A 22,659-nucleotide genomic window follows, 5' to 3' on the forward strand; every position below is an offset into this window, starting at 1 on the left:
AATGCTAAACAGCTAATATGGCTAACATTAGCTTCTCTCAGAGTCCGGAGTAGGAGAAATCTTTGGTCTTATTACACAGCAGGACAGTCAGGATGTCCCAGAGACGATGTGTGAGACAAAACTATTTATATGGCAGTAGGGGATTGGAGGGTAGTAAAGCTGCATGTGAGCTTTCTCACACTTGGACAGAGCAGGCAGCACAGTGAAGATCATCATTTTTGACTTCTCTAGTGCCTTTGATACAATCCAGCCTGTCCTTCTGAAAGAGAAACCCCTAAATATCCACTTAGTACGCAGGTAACCTCCTCCACAGCCTCCTGGATTACTGACTACCTGACGGACAGACCACAGTTTGTACAGCTGCAAGGTTGTGAGTCTGAGCAGATGATTAACACCACAGGGGACTGTCCTCTCACCTCTCCTCTTCACCCTGTACCCCTCTGACTTTCATTACAACACTGAGTCTCTGCAGTCATGAGGTGTCATCAGTGGGGACAGAGTACAAAACCTGGTGGACTGTTCTGTAAAGTGGTGTAGAAACAATCACCTGACATTAAATGTGGCAAAGACCAAGGAGATGGTTGTTTGACTTTAGGAGGAACATCTATCTATCTCTGCACACATTTTCAGACTTGCTGCTGCTATAATCTACACAGTTTTTCAGTCTGAAAATGTACAGGCACATTTTGGGGTCTACAGGGACCGGTGTTTTTAAGTCCCAAAACAGGTATTTGACCCTTCTAACCATGACAGCTAGAGTAACAGCTGAACCCGAAACCTTACCCTATCCTAAATAGTTCCTAAAAAGCGCTTTGTCCTCACAAAGATGGCATCAGAGCAGAAGTCCTCCACACAGTTATACACATACAGAATTGGCTGTCAACTTCAGACTCACACAGTTCAGCAGTACCACTTTGTGAAACCACTGCAGCTGCCAAACTTAGTTTTACTTCCGCTTATCTGATTATTCTGAACTTTGTCAGTTTACTCAATTTCTTCTTTCACAATGTTTGTTTTTGTTTCCATGTTCTATTTCTAAATATTGTAAAACTGGAAAATGCAAATAACTGAAAAACTGAAGAAAAAGATTGTGCAACACATTACTGGAGTAGGATAGTACTTATTCAGATGCAGCTTAATACACAATGTGCTGTTATTTGTTTACTGTTTGCATTGCTGTCCACAATTCACACATCACAGTGTTAATCAAACTACATGCACTTTTTACTTATCTGTACAGATGGGACTGCGTTCTGACACAGACAAGACACAGAGATTTTGTCCCCCCTTAACATTGCTGTCAGTGATGGGTTCACCACAAGGCTAAACTGCAAATGTGCGGGGGTGGCATGCAAAAAAGGTTTTATTTATCTTGTGAATGCATCAGTATGATGTATATGTGTAATATCTGCTTTCACCATATAATTTCCCCATATTATTGCAATCAAGTTTGGGAGAGCCAAACACCACCAATGTAATATGAGTAAATGTTTATATATATAACCAGGAGAAAAGAAAATCAGAAGGAGGTTGAATAATTTTTCATTGTACTACACTTTGTAAATATAGACCACCACAGTATAAGCAAACACATACGAGAAGTGAAAGTGTAAAAGACACTCTGATATGGCCAGATTTTCTGAGATCATATCATATGATTCACACCAGTGAAACATAAGAAAGCCCAGAATGAATGATTATGAAACTATATAAAACTATAGTGACGTAATTATTCGGTGCATCAGCAACTCCAGACATTTTGATCTAGGTTGCAGCTTTAAGTCCGCCATTTGCTGTATGTATGACAAAATTGCCTCATTGTGTTTTATTAAGTAGAAATTCATTTTCTGATACTTCATACTTTGCCTGCACTACATTTGTTATCTTTTACAATCTGACTAATAAAACACTCACTACACAGCAGTATACAATGAAATTCTAATGAATTAGATTTAATTATTAGATTCAAAACAATATATAATACAATATCTTTTGTATATAATGACATCAATGAAAAGTACTTTACTTTACACACATAATACATTTCTACTTTTATTTAAGTAACATTTTGAATGCAGTACTTTTACTGGTAAAGGAGTATTTCTACACTGTGGTAGTGCTACTTGCCCAGAACAGGCCAGCGACCTGTCCAAGGTGTAGCCGGCCTCTTACTCAGTGACACCTGGGACTGGCTCCAGCACTGTCATGAAAATGAAGGATTATACAGTAATAATACTTCTTAAGTGTGATCTTCTTCCACCACTTGCTATTATGAAGCTGCTTGCACTTGTTCAGAATGTATTGAGAAATGACACAGACTAATGTGTCATTAAGTTTTTTCACTATGACTGGAGAAGTGTGCATAGCTGAGAGGAAACTGCTCCAGATGTTCTGTCAGAAAAGGGGAACAATTTAACCACTGACCTGATCACACAGTACAGAGACACTGAAGAAGGACTGATGTCACAAGAAAACTGTTTGTCACCTTTATTGTAAAAAAACAAAGACATACATTATTTTAAAATACATACATTTTTCACAAGCTGACTGGAAACTATAGTGCATAGCTGCTTATGCTTTAGATGTAATGCTTTAAAAGTGAAAACACTGCATTTTCAGCTGTGTTGATGAAAGATTGGGTTCAGATAAGGGCAGTGATATGGGTTTGGGACTAAGAGCATTTGAGGCACACAGTACTGGGAAAGCTTTTCTTCTCACACAATGTGCTGATTGTTTCCTTTTTATAAGAAGAAAGTTTCGTTTCAATATATATGTAATTTATATATGATCAATAGCAGAATCACTTTGTAGCAATATACAGGCTTTGGAGCACAGCAGATGACAAAACATACTTAATTTCATTACATTTAGCCATTAATACAAATGTAAAGAATGTAAAGAAAAGAAACATATAAAGAGCAGAGGTGAAGAGTAACTATAAGAGCATTTATTCTGTACTTGTAATTTTGTTGAGTATTTTCATTGTATGCTACTTTTACTGCTATAAAATTCAGAGTAGTATATTGAACTTCTTACTTTATGTGTTGTTCATCACAGTTCCTTTGCAATATTTTACCCCTTTAACATCTGTAAAACAAATCTGGATTTTGTTAATGGAGAGCTTGCACATTTGTACTTCAAGTAGATTTTAGAGCATGTACTTGTAACTGAAGTAAAGAATATGAAGTGGTACCTCTATTTTTAGTTTTGTGAATATTTTTTTCAAAAATAAAAACATACATACATAAAAAGTTAATGATGAAGAAGATCTGATTTTTGCCAGCTGAGAATGGGATTTTGAGGTGTAGGTGCAGACATATAAGCTATATATGGAGTGAACTCAGACATTTGCTTTGTCTGCAATGCCCATCTGAAAAACACAAGTAAGCTGAACTCTTTGCACGTCAATGTGGTGTGCGTGGGTTGTGTCTGTGCAAGTGTCTGACTAATACTCATAAGTAGAGTGTGGAGTCCTTTGTGATGTGGTTCTGGTGCTCTGGCTGCTAATGCTAATGTGTCTTTTCAGACAGGGGACCTTCTTAGCCACCAACCTCATGAAGTGACTCTGGAATTTCTTTCCCAAAAATGTGTAAAACACAGGACTGATGCAACAATACAAATAGGCTATGTTCCGAGTCACATACAATGCATGGTCCAAGCGCTCTATGTCAGAACAAGTTTTTTCATCTGTCATTGAGACCTGTATAGCTTGCAAGAGGATGACGATGTTGTAGGGTGTCCAGCAGGCGAAGAAGGTAAAGATGATGACAAATATGAGCTTGATGGCACGGCACTTCTCCTTCATACGCGTAGACAAAATGCGGATGGTGATGCTGATGTAGCAGTACATCACCATGAACAATGGGAGGAGGAAGAAGAGCAGAAACTGCTGGTAATAACTGACCAGACGCCAGCGCTCCATGGTGCTCTTGGGGTATCCAGACTCCTCACACATCAGTCCACTAAATGTGTTCTCATACACATTTTGGAGAACCAGCTCTTTCAGACTTGCTACAATACTCATGCACCAAACTACCAAAGATGCAATGATGGCATACATCTTTTTCCTGCTCTTGGCAGCTGCCACTGCATGCACCACTGCCAGGTATCGGTCAAGCGTCATGAGGGTGAGGAAGAGGATGGAGCTGTAGAAACCGATGAAGTAGGCGCTGCTGACCAGCTTGCACATAGCAATGCCGAAAATCCACTCTGACGAATGGTATATCGCCCAGAAAGGTAGACTGGAGGCAAAGAGGATGTTGGACAGGACCAAATTCAAGAGGAAGATGTTTGTCACTGTGTTGAGCTTCTCATACTTGTAGATGATAAAGAGAACAAGCCCGTTGCCAAGGTAACTTAGGAGGAAGTTGACATAGTAAAAAACTGGTATGAATCTTGCACCAAACTCATTGACGGACTTCTTCGAACAGAGCTGGACAGGTCCACTGACCACATAGTTTGAGTCAGTGGTGTCATAAGTGTAATTCCATAGTTCCAGGAAGATCCTATACTGTTCATCATCATCACTCATGGTTGGAGTTTGTCCTGTGGCACAGACACATTAAAGAGACATGTTAATGTAGTTGCTGGTAGTAGATGAAATTCTACATAAAACACAACTGGTCCAAACAACAAAAGCTGAACTGGACCTCAGCTCAGCCCTGCCACAAGGAACCTGCATCCTGTAATCTCATGTTAACAAGATGGGTGACCAAAGACCAAAGTGATTACATTGTGACATGATAAAGATGAACTAGTAACTAATACATGTTAACAAACCCATTAATTAAAGCTGCTCCATCAGCTCTGTCAACTCTTTTAGATTTTTTTGTCAAACAGAAAACAGAGTGGTTGAATGAAGTAAAGTAAGTAAGCGCTGAGACAAACTGTTTTTGGAAAGTCTTTTGACAGATCTTCATCTTTTCCTTACACCTATAAACACACCATGGTGCAAACATGTTTGTGTGAACAAGGATTACTACTAGTTCAAAGAGACCACTAGTTCTAACACTGTGGTTTAGTTTGCAGCACACAAATGAAAGAAAAAATTCTGAATGTAGAGTTGTGGTACATCAGTGATTGGGCAGCTAATTTAATTCAATTTAATTTATATATTTATTATATTTATATAGGATTGTAATACTATGAGTAGCTGGAAGCTTTTCTATCTTGCCCAGTTACAGGTGATGGATAAAATAATGATTACTGCACATTACACTGCAGTAATCACTCTGTAGAGATTCAGAAGGGCAGCTGTTACCTTGACAGACTAATAAAGATACAACCAACAAGCCCCTGACAGTAACACGTTTGGAAGATAAAGTACAGAGTAGTGTTATGAAATATAATGAATTATTCACACTTTTTAGTGAGTATTTCAAAACAGCGAACGGAATCTGCTGACTGAAGCAGTACAAAAGTCCTGATTCTCTCAACTGCTGTGCAATACTTCCTCCCAGAAATGACTCATTATCAGCTTGATGTGGTTGAGATATAGTTGTTTCTTTTTCTCTTTTCTTTTTCTTTTTGTAGCTTCTTTGTACTATTTAAACATTTTTGAATCTTTTCAAATAAACACAACAATAATATTGTGGTTAAGGTGAAAATGTCTATTATATCCCTTTAAAATCAACCTTGTTTGCTAAAAATAATCTATGCAACTAAACTTTACATTTTTGTAGCAAATGTAATCATATCATAATTATATTCATAAATATAGCAGTTTTATTTTTTTTTTGACCAAATCTTTTTCTGACGTTATCCAAGTGCTGTGAGTAACAACACTGAATATTTAGACAGGGAGAAAAACACTGCTTCAAATGAAGAGGGTCTTTTTTGCATTGTGTTCAACACCACACATTTCAATTCATTAAAAGTTCTTCTATAGGGAAGTGCAGCTCTGTGAGTTCAAATTCATTTACTGGGTGGCTGTGGCTCTAGAGGTAGAGCAGGTTGCCCACTCACCAGAGGTTTGGTAGTTCAATCCTTGGTTTCTATGGTCTCTATGTTGAAGGATTCCTGTGCCAGACCAAGACAATGAAGTCCAAGCTGCTTCCAGTTCTTATGGAGTTAAGTGGGTAATAGAAGCTTTTTCTTATGTGGACTCTCTAAATTAAAAGGCCATGGTCATTTCCTGACTTAATCACCACCACCATCACTGTCTTATCTATCTTCATCTAATGCTATATAGCTGTGGGTTTCTTTGTTAGTTTCAATGCAGCTGAAATAAATAAATACTTACTGGATGATAAACAAATAAAATCCTCCTTATTGTATTCTATTAATGTATTAATTATGCCTTGTTACCCATCAGACCGGATTTTTTGTTTTGTGTTGTTATAGATAAGACATTGCTGTAATTAATGCAGAAAGCAAGAGTTTAGTTAGATTTATTTCTGACAGTGTCTACGCCCCACCTTAACCACCCACCATCATCAATAACAAATATAGACAAAAGGCAGTGGTAACTATTAGAAGAAATCTTATCTAAAAGACAAAAATCTAAAATATTTAAATAATGATTAATGTACTTTTAGGTCATTGCAAGTTTCCCAAGGCTTGTGTCTGAGCAAAACTGATGACTGAAGATCAAACAGAAAAATATTGATATCTCACAATAAACAAACCCTATAATGTAATTCATTCTGTTGATGTTATTGTCCTGAAAGCTGATGGAACTCACCAGTGAAGCTCATAAGAAGTGCAGGGGGGGAGGACAACCAGGAACTCAAATTGACTACAGCTGACTGAGCTCAAGCCTTTTACTGTACATTACTTAGGAAGAGGCAGTCCTAAAACTGTGTGTAGTTTCTGTAGAAATCATTCTGTGGAAATCATTTTGTAGGTCAATTACTACTGTCACCCAACATACGTTAAAATTAGCACTGTGATATAACTGATAAAATAACTATAATAGAAATTATGTGGCTTTTATTTTGATAAAACTAAACAAGAGGTTACATGCCTACCATTTGACTCTTTTACTGCAGTACGTTTAAGAGCTAATCACAGTATCACACCAAGTCAGGTAAATGTCAGCAATTTCTATCTAATGAATTGATTTGTTGATTGTTGATTAGGTTGTTTTTTTTTTTTTTTTTTTTTTTGATGAAGAGAATAGAAAGAAGTTTTGCATGTGGTGGCCACAGACAGATGTTCTCCCTTCCTGACTGATTCTTCTCAGAATTTGTGGTTTGTATCTTTGTCACTATTGATGACAGGCTGTACCGGCAGCCCAGTCAGGCTGCACATTGAATCCATATGGCTATGTGCAGTTGCAAGAAGGTTTGCTGTGGCTCTCAGCACAGTTTCATAAGCATAGAGAAGACTGGCCGTTACACCAGTAGAGCTGGACAGGGCTGAAGAAGGCCAACAGTCCAACAGAAGGCTTTGACTGAGAACAATCTGTAACCTTTACTGTCTTTTTTAAACACAACCATTTAATGTACAGAATTATAGTGAAAAAAGTGAAAGTGTCTTAATAACTGGTGGAACCATCTTTAGCAGCAATTGTCAGCAATGTCAAGGAAGCACTTATTTGAGGTTTTGTTAGAAACCTGAGCCTAAAAGAGACAGACACAACAGGACTGGATTTTTAGGATGTTTAGGAGCTGAACAGGAAGTGGTGCAGGAAACCTGAGAGTACAGTAGGCGGTGAAATTGTTGAATGTCAGTTTGATCTTCTGGCTTACCATTCTGTAGTTGGGGTAGGCTCTGAGACTGGGAGGTGAGTATTCTTTATCCAATTCAAGAGGAGCAGTGAGGTGTGAGTGCACTGCAGGCAGGTGAGTGTGTTCAAAATGGTAAAGCTCAGTGTCAGCATTCTCCAAGTGGTCACTTGGTGGCAGAGGGTCTCAGTGGAGATGTACAGGTTGTTACTGTACTTAAACACAGTTTTTAAATCCATAATCAAAAACAATGCATCCTCTTCTTCAGTCCATTAAAACTAGTCCAAAGCCAGATAAGTACAATCCACAATAGAGCCAGACAACCAAATCCACAAGTTCAGAGCCGCGGAGCAGCTGCTGGGAATGCTCAGTATTTCTGGAGCGGAGGTGTCTTGTTGTGGACTTTGGTGTGGAGCAGTACCACTGTGGATGCACTGGTGGATGAATAGACAGAGTTTGTATTCAATACAGAGATGGATGGAGAGCCAGTGAAGTGTAGGCAGCGTAACAGTGATGTGCTCTTATTCACGCACCTTTATAAGAATCCTGGCAGCACCGTTTTGAATGTGTTGGAGGTTTTAAAGGCACCTACCAGGGATTCTAATGATAGAGGAATGTGATCTTACAGATGTGGTCAAATGACAGGCGGGATAGATTTGTTGTGTGATTACTTTTCAAAGTAAGTATATATTATATGCTCTGATTGAATATCAGAATAAGCCTCTAACTTAGAAGTGGAAAACTTCACAGTAAACATTACACAGCTCTTATCTCATACCATTTCATGACTTCTTCCTCTTGGCGCACACCTTTAGTTCTCTTTCCTGTTGATCTGAAACTATTGTTTCTACTGTTTTTGTGGCTTTTGCAGCCTCTTAATAGAGAAGACTTAAGAAGGAATCGAGGTAGTTTCGGTCAGCAATGAGGAGCTCCTGACTGGATCTGTGTGGCTGAAAAGACATGTACCTCCAAAGAAAGACAAAAATATTTATATATTTTTGATCTTCTCTAAATGGCGTTCCAGGAACTGCCAGCTGTCACAAAAGGTGTGAAACAACAGCTTATTTCCTCCAAACTCTTTCCTTTCACATTCAAAAGCCCCACCCCACCCCCTACCCTCAAACCACACACACATTTACACACACACAAAGAAACCACACTGGCGAAGAAAACAAATTTGCTGAATCTAACTTAACAACTAAACCATCACAATTCAGAACTCCAAATTCTTTTAATTATTATCTTTTAATTATATATGCTGTCTGATTTCTATCAGTGACAACACACAATCTGCCTGTGGATGCTAGTACTGAGAAAGAAACGATTATCTAACCAGATGTATTTATCCATATACAGGCAGCTACGACAACAACAACTAACATTTTTAATGTTCATTAAGGTAAATGAACATAAAGCAAAACTGCAGATTCCACCAGGCAACTTCCTATTTTAAAAAGGAAGGGAGTTTCAGTTCTGCTTCAGCTGAGTCAGAACAGTCTCCAATGGTCCCACAGTCAGCCACTGCATATCGTATCAGAAACACAAACCTTCTGACACCATAACAATTACAAACATGTTAAGGTACACTATTTGACAGTTCCATTTATTTTATTCTCATATTACCTGTAGGTACGGAAAAAGTACTTACAGGACATCCTGTACGGGGTGGCTGTGGCTCAATAGGTAGAGCAGTTCACAGGACTGGTGGTTCGATTTCCGGCTGCCATGTCACATGCTAAAGTGTCCTTGGGCAAGATACTGAACCCCAAGTTGCCGCCAGTGAGCCAGGTCAGCAGCAAAGCAGCTATGCTATCGGTCTGTGTGTGTGAATGGGTGAATGAGACGCAGTGTAAAGCGCTTTGAGTACCAGCTAGGTAGAAAAGAGCTATATAAGTGCAGACCATTTACCATTACATAAGTATTAATACACTGTAAAAAAAAAACTACCTATTGGAATGAAATGACTCATTCAAAACTACACATAAACCTTCATTAAATGACTCTGTTGCCATGTTTGCCCCAAAACAAACTAAAATGTCAATCTCTTGAGGGGCAGCTCATTGCATACCAGTAGTCATAATGCAAACATTGCAAGCATTACCAGTAGCAGTTGTATCAGAGCTTTGCTGTCATGGTAACAACGATAAACAAGGGGCATAGGGGAGAATGAACAATGAGTGGAATTAATGTGACAAATAAGGGATCAGTCACTGTCACAGTTGTGGCAAATAGGTAGGTGGCTGCTGGCTTGCACGCTCAGAACTGACAACATACACTCTGAGCTACACTTCTAATGAATTGTTGCAATTCTCCCCATGCTGGTTGGAAATTGCAAATCTAATCTACAGAAACTTTTACTTTCGTTTAGGTAAGTCAAATAAAAAAAATAAAAAAATGCATCTACATTACAGTGAACACTAGGCAGAAATGTTTTGTTTTATTTTAGTTTAAATTTTTATTCCTGAAAATCAGATGGACCGATAGACAACCTGAAAACGTAATGCCTCTGTACACATGGTTCTGTCTCTGACTGTGTAGTCTGCTTGGCCCAGTACACATAACTTTACATTTCTTTGACAACTTACAGTATCTGGACTGGTGATACAAACATGGAGAAAATTATTGGAAACCTTCTGTTAAAAGTAAGAAAAACTCAGACTGGTCATTGAAATAATTTGAAACTGACAAAAGTAATAATAAACATTTACTAAAAATTAACTCAGACAATTAAATCAGACAATGTTTTTTGGTTTTGGTTTAAGAGCAGTATTTTAAAAAACAAAAAAATCAAACTTGCCTGGACAAAAATGATAATTCCCCTAGACATGTTAAACTAACGTGTGTCCTGTAATTAGCATCACATCAAACATCAGACTGACTGCCAAATAGGCAGTCAGCCTATTTGTGAAAAGTAGTCACTGTGCTGTCTGGTAACATGGTGTGTACCACATTTAACATGAACCACAGAAAGCTAAGGAGAGAGTTGTCTCAGAAGATTAGAAAAAAAGAATAGACAAACATGTTAAAGGTAAAGGCTGTAAGACCATCACCAAGCAGCTTGATGTTCCTGTGACTATAGTTACACATATTATTAAGAAGTTTAAGGTACACAGGACTGTGGCCAACCTCCCAGGACCTGGCCACAAGAGGAAAAATAATTACAAATTGAGGAGACGGATAATACCAATGGAAACCAAAGAGCCCAGAACAACTTCCAAAGAGAAGTGGATAACACCAGCAGAGCCAAAGTGGACTTAACAGAAGACAACAGGGGGACACCACTGTTGAAAGCAAATCTCGAAAAACAATCCTATTGAACATCTGTAGAAAGAGCTGAAACCAGTCTGGAGAAGACACCCCAACCTGAGACAGTGGGAGGAGTTTGCTTGTGAAGAGTGGATCAAAAATACCTGTTGACAGGTGCAGAAGTCTCATTCTGAGCTACAGAAATCACTTGATTGCAGTGATTGGTTGTGTAACTAAATACTGAGTTTAGGGTACCTACATTTTTGTCCAGACCAGTTTCATTAGTTTGTTTTTTTTAAAATGCTTCTGTTGAAGCACAACTAAAAAGCTTTGTCTGACTTTTATGAGTTAACCTTTTATACATTTATTTTTTTTTTTTATTATTACTGAAATTGAAACTGACTAAATAAGTGACTTTTGTCAGTTTCACGGTATTTCAGTGACCAATGTGGGTTTTACTTTCTGTAATTCATCTTCCCCTCAATCACTGACCAGGCCCTAATGCAGCAAAGCAGGTCCAAGCTGTAGAGTAGCCACAGTCCCAGTGTGTGTCCCAGTGTCCCAAGTGTGTCCATTTGTAGACGCTAACTGTAAGCTGTATTGTCTTTGACATCACTTTGTAATGCTTTTCAGCTTTATGTAAATGAACAATTCTTAATCATAGAATTCACATTCTTTTCCAGTAGCAATGTGAGTTTTTTATTGTTGTTCTCAATAAAGACATAAAATGTCCAAATTATTTTTGCGTTATTGTTTTAAGCACATTAAAGGCTGAGGTTAAGGCTGGTCCTCACACTGCTGAATGTACAAGAGCACAGACACACACAGTTATATTTTTCATACATGTTGACACACTTTGGTCTGAACCTGTGGCACATAATAGTTTGATTTTTAAAAGAGAATTAATTCAAAAAGAAAAGTTGAAAAATGACTTAAACGAGTGTCACAACCATCAGCCATTGCAACAACATGGCTGCATCACATCATTTATTTCAAATCAAATACAACAACTCACAGCAGTCTGTTAGGAGCCCAGGGCCATGCACACAGCTGTGCATCACAAGTAGCTTCATCTCTACCGTGACATTTGTTATCTTGGCTCTCGGTTGTGATTTGGACTGAATTGAAACTTTTATTGCATAGTAACCCTTCTGCTCAGCGTCTGCTGGTGCAGGACGGCTCCCATTCTCATTGTTCACGAATTCACAGTAGAGCAGCTCAGGGCCAGTGGACTGTGTCTAGCTCCTGTGTGTTCTCCATAGCCTTCGCTGGAGCTGGGAGAGGAGGATTCAGCAGGTCGAAGGTCTGTCCTTCTCGGAGTCGCAGGACCGCCTGCCTCAAGTTCCAACTACAGATAGTGACAAAGGTACAGTGGTTTGGTGAAAGCTCATGTTAAATCCATAGAAATCACTAACAATGGGACATAAACCTTGGCCTAAAAGTAAAACGTGTAAGGCTGGAGGTTCCCAAATCCCATGATCATCTGAAAATACTGTAGTTCATGGATAAATGTGTCATATGCCTTTCACAAGGTTTTATCCAGCACAAATGTACACATTTCATGTGTACATTTCTATTACCAATTCAGTTCCCCAGCCTTTGTCACATTGTACATAGAAACAGTCGTAATGTCTCATCAACGATTTGCTTCTGAAACATGAACATCAAACATGATTTACATAAAAGTCACAATGTGTCATTTAATGAACTGAAGAAAGCAGCTGATGCCGTCACTGCTCGGTCCTTCTCTTCTCACTTGTGCACCGTGTGCTCTCTGCATTGAGCACTGACATTTCCAGGCGAGGAAAATACCACACTGTATGAGCTTGTGTTTGTCTATGTTATGTTGCTATGACACAAAAATTTGCCTATCAAGCATGTCATCATCAGCACTTATACCAAACACTTTCGTGTTCTATAAAAATCCTGTCGTGATCATTTGCATCACACATTTAACACACAGCTACATCACAACAAACTAAATAAAAAAATCATCGTTACCAGTGGACTGGTATAGAACAGAATGTACTAACCTGTTGGTATCAGGGTCTCTAATTGAAAAAATATACAGATAACCACCAGTTTTGGTACCAGTCACAGGGATCTTCATCTGCAAATTAAAGAAGAAGAAGTTGCTATTGCAGTTAAATGTAATGACAATTTGACAGGAATACTTCACAAACTTCACTGACACAATTTCAGATACAGAAGAAATCAGTTTCCACATTATGGAACAATTACTCTCAGTTTTACTCCACTAGTCAGCACTGATTTTACCAGTAATTTCAACAGTGTGGCGCCCTCTTTTGCTTGTTGTTTAAACTGAAACATTTCACACCTACCACAACCATTTAACATCAACTGTTAAAACAACTTGAATATATCAGTGAATTAATTGATTAGTGAATGAGGGGCAGTGAACTGACACATAAAATAATTGGTTTATGTATCATGGCTACTATTTTAGTGAAAGTTTCAACAACATTATGCATTATGGATTTGAATATGCCACATCACATTTTGGGTTTTTGTGCGTGCAAGCTGATCACAACTGTTACACAGCCTTTCACAAATAGGTGTGTAAAGAAAAGGGCATTGATAGTTTTTAATTCAAAATGTTTTGAATGTGTTATCATTTGTTATTGTGGGCATATGATGTATTTTCTGAAACATTTAGTGAAAAGATGATGCTTAGTTTAAGAACCTTATCAGGTTCCAATAAGCCCAAATAGCAAAGAGAAATAAAAAAATGCATATCAAATTAGAGCTTGGGTCTTAAGAGGTTAAAGATAGTAACAACAAGAACGTGAAGCTGAATGTAGTATGAAGCTGTATGATCACATCATTTACTTCTTGGGTTTACATACTTCATTTTTTAGGGAAGCTACAGATCACAATACAGTGCTAGTTGTTTTCAGTTATCATCCCTGGTGGTTGATCAACAATAGCCCTTATGGCCACATACACTCTGATAGTGATTTTTTTTTAACTCAGTCCACTAACATGCAGCATTGATTCAAACGAGGCTTCGCATCCTGGAGCAGGCTCATAATAGAGAACTCACTGAAAAGCCTTACTTATTAAGGTAAAGAGTCTGTTTATATTAATCTAAATTAGTCTGTTTCATTGTGAAAATTAGAAAATTATTCTAAATTATTGCTCTGCATAAGGTGTGTACTTTCAGGTGTCCACCAACAATCAAAGACAACCTGGTTTCGGAATTCACAGTTTGTGTCAGTTAATCAGGTTCCGTTTATTTATACAGTGAGGGAAAAAATTATTTGAACCCAAGCTGATTTTGTAAGTTTGCCCACTAACAAAGAAATGATCAGGCTATAATTTCAATGGTAGGTTTATTTGAACAGTGAGACACAACAATGACAAAAAAAATCCAGAAAAATGCGTTTCAAAAAGAGTTATAAATTAATTTGCATTTCCATGAAGGAAATAAGTATTTGATCCCCTATCCGTCAGCAAGATCTCTAGCTCCCAGGTGGATCTTATACAGGTAACGAGCTGACATTGGCAGCCCTCTCAGCTTGTTACCTGTATAAAAGAGACCTGTCCACAGAAGCAATCAATCAATCCAGATTCCAAACTCTTCACCATGGCCAAGACCAAAGAGCTTTCCAAGGATGTCAGGGACAAGATTGTGGACCTACACAAGGCTGGAATGGGCTACAAGACCATCGCCAAGCAGCTGGGTGAGAAGGTGACAACAGTTGGTGCAATTATTTGCAAATGGAAGAAACATAAATTAACTGCCAATCTCCCTTGGTCTGGAGCTCCATGCAAGATCTCACCTCGTGGAGTTTCAATGATAATGAGAACGGTGAGGAATCAGCCAAGAACCACTCGGGAGGAACTTGTCAATGATCTCAAGGCAGCTGGGACCATAGTCACCAAAAAAACAGTTGGTAACACACTACGCTGTGAAGGACTGAAATCCTGCTGTGCCCGCAAGGTCCCCCTGCTCAAGAAAGCCCATCTACAGGCCCGTTTGAAGTTTGCCACTGAACATCTGACTGATTCAGAGGAAGACTGGGTGAAAGTGTTGTGGTCAGATAAGACCAAAATCGAGCTCTTTGGCATCAACTCAACTCGCTGTGTTTGGAGGAGGAGGAAGGCTGCCTATGACTCCAAAAACACCATCCCCACTGTCAAATATGGAGGTGGAAACATTATGCTTTGGGGGGGTTTTTCTGCCAAGGGGACAGGACAATTGCACCGCATCAAAGGGAGGATGGATGGGGCCATGTACCGTCAAATGTTGGGTGAGAACCTCCTTCCCTCAGTCAGGGCATTGAAAAGGGTCGTGGTTGGGTACTCCAGCATGACAATGATCCAAAACACACGGCTAAGGCAACAAATCACTGGCTCAAGAAGAAGCATATTAAGGTCATGGAGTGGCCTAGTCAGTCTCCAGACCTTAATCCCATAGAAAATCTGTGGAGGGAGCTGAAGGTTCGAGTTGCCAAACATTGGAGAGGATCTGCAAAGAGGAGTGGGCCAAAATCCCCCCTGAGATGTGTGCAAACCTTGTGGCCAACTACAAGAAACGGCTGACCTCTGTGATTGCCAACAAAGGTTTTGCCACCAAGTACTAAAGCACGTTTTTCGAAGGGATCAAATACTTCTTTCCTTCGTGGAAATGCAAATTAATTTATAACTCTTTTTGAAACGCATTTTTCTGGATTTTTTTTGTCATTGTTGTGTCTCACTGTTCAAATACACCTACCATTGAAATTATAGACTGATCATTTCTTTGTTAGTGGGCAAACTTACAAAATCAGCTTGGGTTCAAATAATTTTTTCCCTCACTGTATGTTCACAACACATGTTTGTATAATTATTTCAAAAATTAGATAATTAAGTAAAAAGGCAGGTTAGTCATGAAAAGGCAAGTTAGTCATCAATGTTTGCACAGCAATGAACAGATGTCAATTAGCTAGAACCGATGTGACAGATCTTGTAGAAACAGTGTGGTGAAAGCTCACATCAAACACAGAATAACAAATTGGAATGACTTACCTGTGCAGTGTGCTGATCTACACGGTTGCTTCTATCTGTCAGATGGATATTATGGACTCTTAAAGGCGGGGCCCCTAGGTTTTGCATGGCAACCGGACATGCTTCCAACTTGTGCAAAGCCAGTCTGTGATAGTCGGACTGAGCAAATTTTCCTAATTGAATAGAAAGGAACAAAGAGCATATTATAGACCAGTATCCAATCTGGATCTTTGAAAATGGTTGTTGCAAAGCAATTTTGTAAAACATCATGTCAGTATCATGGTCCACCATTGCTGAGAAAATGGAAATGTCATCACTCTTCTTCTAAATCCACTCTGGGAGAAATATGATTATATCTTGCTAATTCTGGTGAGAACTCTGGCTGCAGCATTTTTTTTTTTTTTTGTTTCTTTACACACAGCGGATTTCCCAGAATCACAGAGTAACAACTTGCTTTTACTATGAGTCTTACTCTCTTTCTTTCTCTCTCTCTCTCTCTCTCTCTCTCTCACACACTCACACACCTCATTTGTACTCACTCTGCATCAGGTAGTACATGGTGCCAACCCCTGCGCCAGTCACCAAGGTGGTGAATATGGTGAGCTGCTGCAGGTGACTAGTGGAAACCCTCATCTTCACTTCCTACCCTAAGGATGCACACATGGACAGTTGAGGGCAATGTAGAGCAGTGGCAAGATCAGTGTTATCGTTGGCAAGCCCTCTCACTGACTATGATGTGTGGCTGACGTAATGCTCGTTTAGCCACAGACCAAGTGCTTTAGAGGTCTCTCCTTGTTATATCCAACCCTTGAATATGTTCATATGATTAGATTAGATTAGATTAGATTAGATTAGAAAACATCTAATAAACGTTTCTGCAAATTGGACTTTTGGGCATCTTTAGAAGATGCTGCTCCTCTGGCTGAAAGATGTGGAGGGAACAAAGTTTGCAAAGATTTGCTATTAGGAATTATTTTCCTTTCAGCTGTTCCCTTTCAGGGGTCTCCACAGAGAATCGCGTGCCTCCGTCCTTCATCAACTCTATCCTCTGCATCCTCATCTCTCACACCAACTAACTTCATGTCCCTTACTAGATTGTCACTCCCGTAGAGAACCTCAACATCTTGCCGCCAGCTCTGGCTCCTGTCTTTTCTTCAGTGCCACTGTCTTTAAGCCGTACAGCATCGCTGGTCTCTCCACCATCTTGAACACCTTTCCTTTCATTTGCACTGATCCTCTTTTATTACACAACATGCCTGACACTTTTCTCCACCCGCTCCATCCTGCATGCACACACCTCTTCAGCACTTTTCCACACTGTCCGTTGCTCTGAACCGTTGACCCACAGATCACAATGTCATCTGCAAACATCACAGTCCATGGAGATTCCTGTACTATTAGGAAGTTGGTGAATGGAGGGGAGAATTCAGAATTAACAAAAAAGTCCTACTTCTTCTGAATAAATCTGAAAAGTAAGACTCTGGTAAACCAAATGTAAATGTAACTTTAAATGTTTAATATCACATTATATCTCATATCTCACATAGTTGAGAAAAAGAAACTGCCACTAGCTAATTTACTATAACATTAATGACAATTTGACCAAATGCAAAGAAATATAGACTGAACAAAGAGGCATCCTCAAACAAACCAGCACATGAACGTTTTAAGTTAGTGGTTAAACCCTAACACAAAGGACCTTTCTATTGATATTTTAGAGTCGTGTTTATCTTCATTAAATTAAATGTAAGACGTCCACTTCAATGATTGAGGCTTCTACATTACAAACGCCCTGTTTTAGGTAAATACACTTAATTAAATGAATGAAGATGACGTTTAGCAGAGACAAGACTGTGTAAAACATATAGACCGAGTGAACACATATAAAGTTTGGGTTTTCAACAACGTCTGTTACTTCTGTTACCTCTTAAATCTTTAACTAGAAAATCTGAAATCGTTCTCACCTTGTTTACCGCGGTAGGACAACGCTGTTCCGTTTACATCCGTAAACGTCACACGGACTCTTGTCCAATTGGGGTGTGGGTGCGCTCTGTTAATACTCTAGCATGAGCCGCTGTGTGTTCAAAAAGGCGGTGTCTGTACTCGGACTGAGATCGAGTGCAGTCAGTACGCAATGTGTTTTAACGTGACATAAGTAACTTGCATATAAACATTAGACATGATCAACATCCCGATTCTAATAACAATTATGTTTTTTTTTAAGTTATGCCGGGGGGAAGTTTAGCTCATACATGTAGATGCCGCATCAGGGCTTCTGAAATACGTCTATTGTGCCGCCATATTGGATCGGGACTCTGTCCTGTACTGACCAGTTCAAGTTATGTCGAGATACAAGGTAAAACAATTGTCATGGTGGTATGAAGCAACATGGCTAAAATGTTCCTGTCTAACAGCAACAACGTTTGTTTCTGTGTGCCCAAGGCAAACTTCCAAAAACTGGGGGGAATATAATTCCTGCTATGTTGTGATTTTTTTAATGTCAAAACCCACTTTTTCATCAGCAGGTTCTTTTGTATTGCAAATTATTCAACACATTTGGAAAGAATAACAGACGGATTACCCACAAAAACAAATCCCTGTATTATGAAGTTTATGGTAGAGAAGAACATCTGGTCAGTTTTACATTAATTGGAAAACACAGAAAATGTCTATAAAAAAATAATAATCGGTTTATAAAAAAAGAAAAAAGGATTTAATGTTAGTCAAAAATCTCTTCACTAATTCACCTCCCCTTCATGATGATATTAATTTTAAAGAGATAAAATTCACAACTACAACTTAGACTATTCCTTAGCCTTTTTAATATAAATACAGCCTTTTTAATATTATCCAAATTGCACAAAATGTAATTATTATCAAAAACCTTCGAAAGCAGGTATATATATGTATATACCCGCTAGTACTGTGTGTGTGTGTTTATATATGAACGACACAGTAGTGGTGTATACAAATATATGTATATATATATATCCATCTTCCTGATGTATTCTTGGAGCTTAGTTGTTTCATCCTAGATATTGGCTTTGACGCTCACTAATCCTCTGCCTCCTTCCTTCTGCTAAGTGTACAGTCTGGATTTGGGGTGAAACCCTCCTTGTCTTCCTTGTCTTGATGTCAGTGGCTTCCATCTCCTCTTTTGGCCAGCCTATTATGCCAGCGAGGTACCTATCCTCAACACCTGCTATGTTGCCTTCTGGTAGTTCTATCCCCTCAGTTCTGACTACCTTTCCTCTCCTTGCTACCATCCGTCCATCACGTAGAGGAGTTGGCTGATGGTTGTGGCATTCTGTAGTCAGTATCGGTAACCAGTCTTGGTGATGATCTGGCTGAGTGAGTTCAGGCCTATGCAGAACAGCAGCAGGGACAGAGCATCTCCTTGGTATATGCCGCCATAGAGAACATCCTGTTTATTCTCCTGGTCTCAACTTCTCTGGTGTATCTCTTCAGCCAGGTAGCCAGGGCTGTGAGCCTTTGCTTGGCAGTCTGCACGACCTCAGGTATGGTCATGTTGCTGTTCTTCTTAAGTACGTTGTACGTCTTCATGATGCTTTTCTGCAATTCTCATAGTTGGCTAACTTCTCTCAATGTTGCCTTGATCTTAGCCTCCAACCTTCGTTTCCATGGAGGATACTGCACCTTGTGCCTGGTGTTGATCTTATAGCCAAGTATCTCAAGGATCACAGTTGCTGTACTGTATATCAGTTGATTGGTCTCATTGATGGTCATAGTTAGTGTTGCATTCACATCTTCTAGCAAGCTTTCAGAAGGTACTGCACATATTCTTGGTAATCTGCCTCGGGGGCTCCAGGTGTCCATCTTAGCCATGATCTTCAATCTTAGGTCAGCTGCTCTTGCATTACGCTCTGTTATTATTATTGGGGCTTGGATTGTGGGGAGGATGATGGTAATATCTCACCGCTGTCCTGTCATCCTGGCTGCCCCTTGCCGTAGCAATTGTGTTGTACCTGTACCATTACATTTTTCTTTTGTATGACAGTGCTATTATAACTATATACCTGTTTATATTGTAGTGACTTGATTAGAATACAGCTAGTGTACATAGGAAATGTGTTTACAGTAATAAAACACATATAAAATATCAGAATAAACATGTTTGTTTTAACATTATGTTGGCTAAAGTGACAAATAATAAGTGTAACCTCTGTAGAGGAATTTGGAAAGGTCAAGGACAAAAACAGAAGTGATGAGAAGTTTCTTCTTTGAGAGATCAGAAGTCCAGCAAGGACCTGGTTTAGCATCTGGCCGCCTCATGTGGATGCCATGGTTTAACATGTTTCCCAAAATATATTTGACCAAGTTCTGGAACAAGGTCAAACTGAATGGCATGACCAGGTACTCATATTGGCCCGCAAGGGTGTTGAATCTTGTCTTTCACTCAATGCCCTCCTGGACATGTACAAGGTGGTAGGCAATTCATAGGTCCAGTTTGGAATGGATTGTTCGTAAAGATTAAGAAGGTGAACATTGTAATTTGAAAGTGGAGAAGATCAGGGGCAAAGGATAACAACCTCCTATTGAAGGTGTAGTATCTGGCAGAAGTTCAGTGGCATAATCATAGGGGTGATGAGGAGGTAGAGATGTGGAACGCACCTTAAACACCATTTTCAAATCCAGATAGACAGGGGGAACATTAGACACATGGTGGAAATCAGGATCCTCTGCCTCCAGGGATATTGACATGATGTATGCTGAAACATCTCAAACAGGAGGCAAAACAAGCAGTGCACCAGCCCCGAATCTCTCCCATACCGAAGTTGATGTATGAATTATGTTGTTCAAGTCAAGTGATGCCCAAGACCAGAGAGAGTGACATGGAAATGTCATGGTTTTTTGCAATTTCCCATTTTTCATTACAAGTTCAGCCCCTTCATCTGCCTGGTTCCTACTCACAGACACAGACTACACACAGATTGCGTCTCATTGTCTTCACTCTACTACTACTTAAACCGGTCAGCACTCTTCTGTCAGTCCGTTGCTTCTCCTGAGCTATTTACCCTCCCTCCTATCAAGTCCCGATTTACCCACAGGCCTTGGAAGACCATCTCAAAAGTTTGTTTTCGTCAGTCTGTATGTATGTGTATTCCCTACCTGTCTGTGCAGCTGCTTTTTTGTTTTTTTGCCAAGATTCTTTTTGGATTTGCCTTTGAACACTATTATTAAAAGGACACTCGTTACTCCTGCCTGCCTACATTGTGCTTTTGGGTCTACGTCTACTTTTGTAACAGGAAAGAAATCATCTCACCATGATTATTACTATGATTACTAGAAAAAACAGTCTTGAATGTGACATCATGGAGGAGTTCTGGTTATTCAGGGCACAGACCAATAGGGTTTGGTCCAAATTAGCTTGTCACACAGTTGTACTGTGAACGCTTTTGTATATTAAGGGCCTAAAGAGAGTCTTGACAAAAGAACAAGACAAAACAAAACAAAAAAGTGGAATCTATTGGTAACATTTGTTTGATTCCTGTTAATAATGAATGAATGAATCTTTGCTGTAAAAAACTCATTTATTTAACAGTTTGTACATGTGTGAAGTTTTGAATACTGGAAAGACAGAACTTGAGTCTGAGTAAAATTTTATTCCATGAAATTTTATTTAAGTATTGATTGTAGGAAAAAAAAAAGTATTAAACAGTTAAACAATTTTAAAAATATGAGCAGAAACCAAAGAAGCTGGAGAAAACCCACAATACCATGGCAGCTAATGCTCTGAGATTCCAGTGTTGACCACTGAGGTGATCCAAAAAGCTCGAGTCTTGCCTGCTTACCCCCAGATCCACTGTTTCGAAGGAGCAGAAGGTGACATCAGGCTATTGTTGTCTTTATTTTCTCCATACTTGTGAACTGGTGAACCTCGCCCATTCTTAATTCTAACAGACTTGTCTTCTCTTGAATGATTTATTTATGTCTCTGCACCAGTGATGGTCATTATGTAGTTCAGTGGGTTAAAATAACCTAGTTTACTCTTTTGTCTGATCAGAAACAAACTATTGAATATATGAGATGCATCATTAACCTTAATGATAGGTTATGTCAGCTTATTTCCATTGCCAGAGTGGAGAGAATACAGAGAAATATGTAGTGCAATATATGTACATTTGTTCTTACAAGAATTTGGATTATTTTTCTAGTCAAAGACCTCAGAGGCTCAGTTTTCATTTTCAACTGTCATCAGCTGAATAGAAAGATAATATAAATGTTCTGTTGTCAAGTCCAATTTTGTTTTTAGATATAAAATAATAAATGATTATTCAGGTTTTCTGAGTCAAAGATAAAATATACTATACAGTTATAGGCTGTAAGTGCAACAGTTAGAATATGTGTTGGTGGGTGCATCAATGAGTTGGATATATATAAAGGTAGGTCTATCACTACAGAGGGGTATATTGGAATTTAGAGAAACATATGTTGTTATCAAGGTAATATCTTTCCCCAGGAAGTCAGTGGATATTTCACTAGGGCAATGCCAGACCTCATTCTGCACGTTATAACAGTGTGGGTTTGTAGGCACAGGGGGTGTGTGCCTCCAGTCCAGATCTGTCTCCTGCCTTATCTGTGAAGTACAGCCCAGATAAATCCACCAGTGTCTCCAGCTGATTCTGAGTTCGGTACATATTGACCTGCCTCATGGAGTCAGTTCCTCTCTCAGTGATCTGTTAGTTACAACTACAGCTATCACTGACACAAATAC

General features: G+C 39.1%; 2 protein-coding genes across 6 annotated transcripts; both read right to left on the minus strand.

The window, feature by feature from the left end:
* Positions 1-2,463: 2,463 nt before the first annotated feature.
* On the minus strand, positions 2,464-6,763 carry ccr12a (chemokine (C-C motif) receptor 12a). Of its 2 annotated transcripts, none has more exons than XM_026375442.1 (2): positions 6,683-6,763; positions 2,464-4,545 (listed from the first exon to the last, which is right to left on the minus strand). In XM_026375442.1, exons 1-2 carry the CDS (start codon positions 6,693-6,695, stop codon positions 3,446-3,448), a joined length of 1,113 nt encoding a protein of 370 aa, XP_026231227.1. In that variant the 5' UTR covers positions 6,696-6,763; the 3' UTR covers positions 2,464-3,445. The 2 variants fall into 2 exon arrangements, with proteins under 2 accessions (XP_026231227.1, XP_026231229.1); XM_026375444.1 differs by lacking the exon at positions 6,683-6,763 and adding an exon at positions 5,965-6,656.
* Positions 6,764-11,812: 5,049 nt separating this feature from the next.
* LOC113171302 (cytochrome c oxidase assembly factor 1 homolog) lies at positions 11,813-17,964 on the minus strand. 4 transcript variants are annotated; one of them, XM_026373586.1, is made up of 6 exons: positions 17,888-17,963; positions 17,221-17,317; positions 16,463-16,570; positions 15,945-16,096; positions 12,947-13,023; positions 11,813-12,261 (listed from the first exon to the last, which is right to left on the minus strand). In XM_026373586.1, the coding sequence occupies exons 3-6, from the start codon at positions 16,554-16,556 to the stop codon at positions 12,132-12,134; spliced, it is 453 nt and encodes a 150-aa protein (XP_026229371.1). In that variant the 5' UTR covers positions 16,557-16,570; positions 17,221-17,317; positions 17,888-17,963; the 3' UTR covers positions 11,813-12,131. The 4 variants fall into 4 exon arrangements, with proteins under 4 accessions (XP_026229371.1, XP_026229372.1, XP_026229374.1 ...); XM_026373587.1 differs by having other exon boundaries at positions 17,221-17,312; positions 17,888-17,944; XM_026373589.1 differs by lacking the exon at positions 17,888-17,963 and adding an exon at positions 17,848-17,864.
* Between the last annotated feature and the right edge of the window lie 4,695 nt (positions 17,965-22,659).

The sequence above is a fragment of the Anabas testudineus genome, chromosome 17 (genome assembly GCF_900324465.2).
Source record: "Anabas testudineus chromosome 17, fAnaTes1.2, whole genome shotgun sequence".
NCBI lineage: Eukaryota > Metazoa > Chordata > Actinopteri > Anabantiformes > Anabantidae > Anabas > Anabas testudineus.

What these genes read in the sequence shown, in the direction of transcription:
- LOC113171302 (XM_026373590.1), bottom strand. Translation starts at nt 16,556, where the DNA reads ATGAGGGTTTCCACTAGTCACCTGCAGCAGCTCACCATATTCACCACC. An exon ending in CATGTACTACCTGATGCAGA is followed by an intron (nt 16,097 to 16,462) that starts GTGAGTACAAAT and finishes CTATTCAATTAG; the next exon opens with GAAAATTTGCTCAGTCCGAC. An exon ending in TAGATCAGCACACTGCACAG is followed by an intron (nt 13,024 to 15,944) that starts GTAAGTCATTCC and finishes TTTAATTTGCAG; the next exon opens with ATGAAGATCCCTGTGACTGG.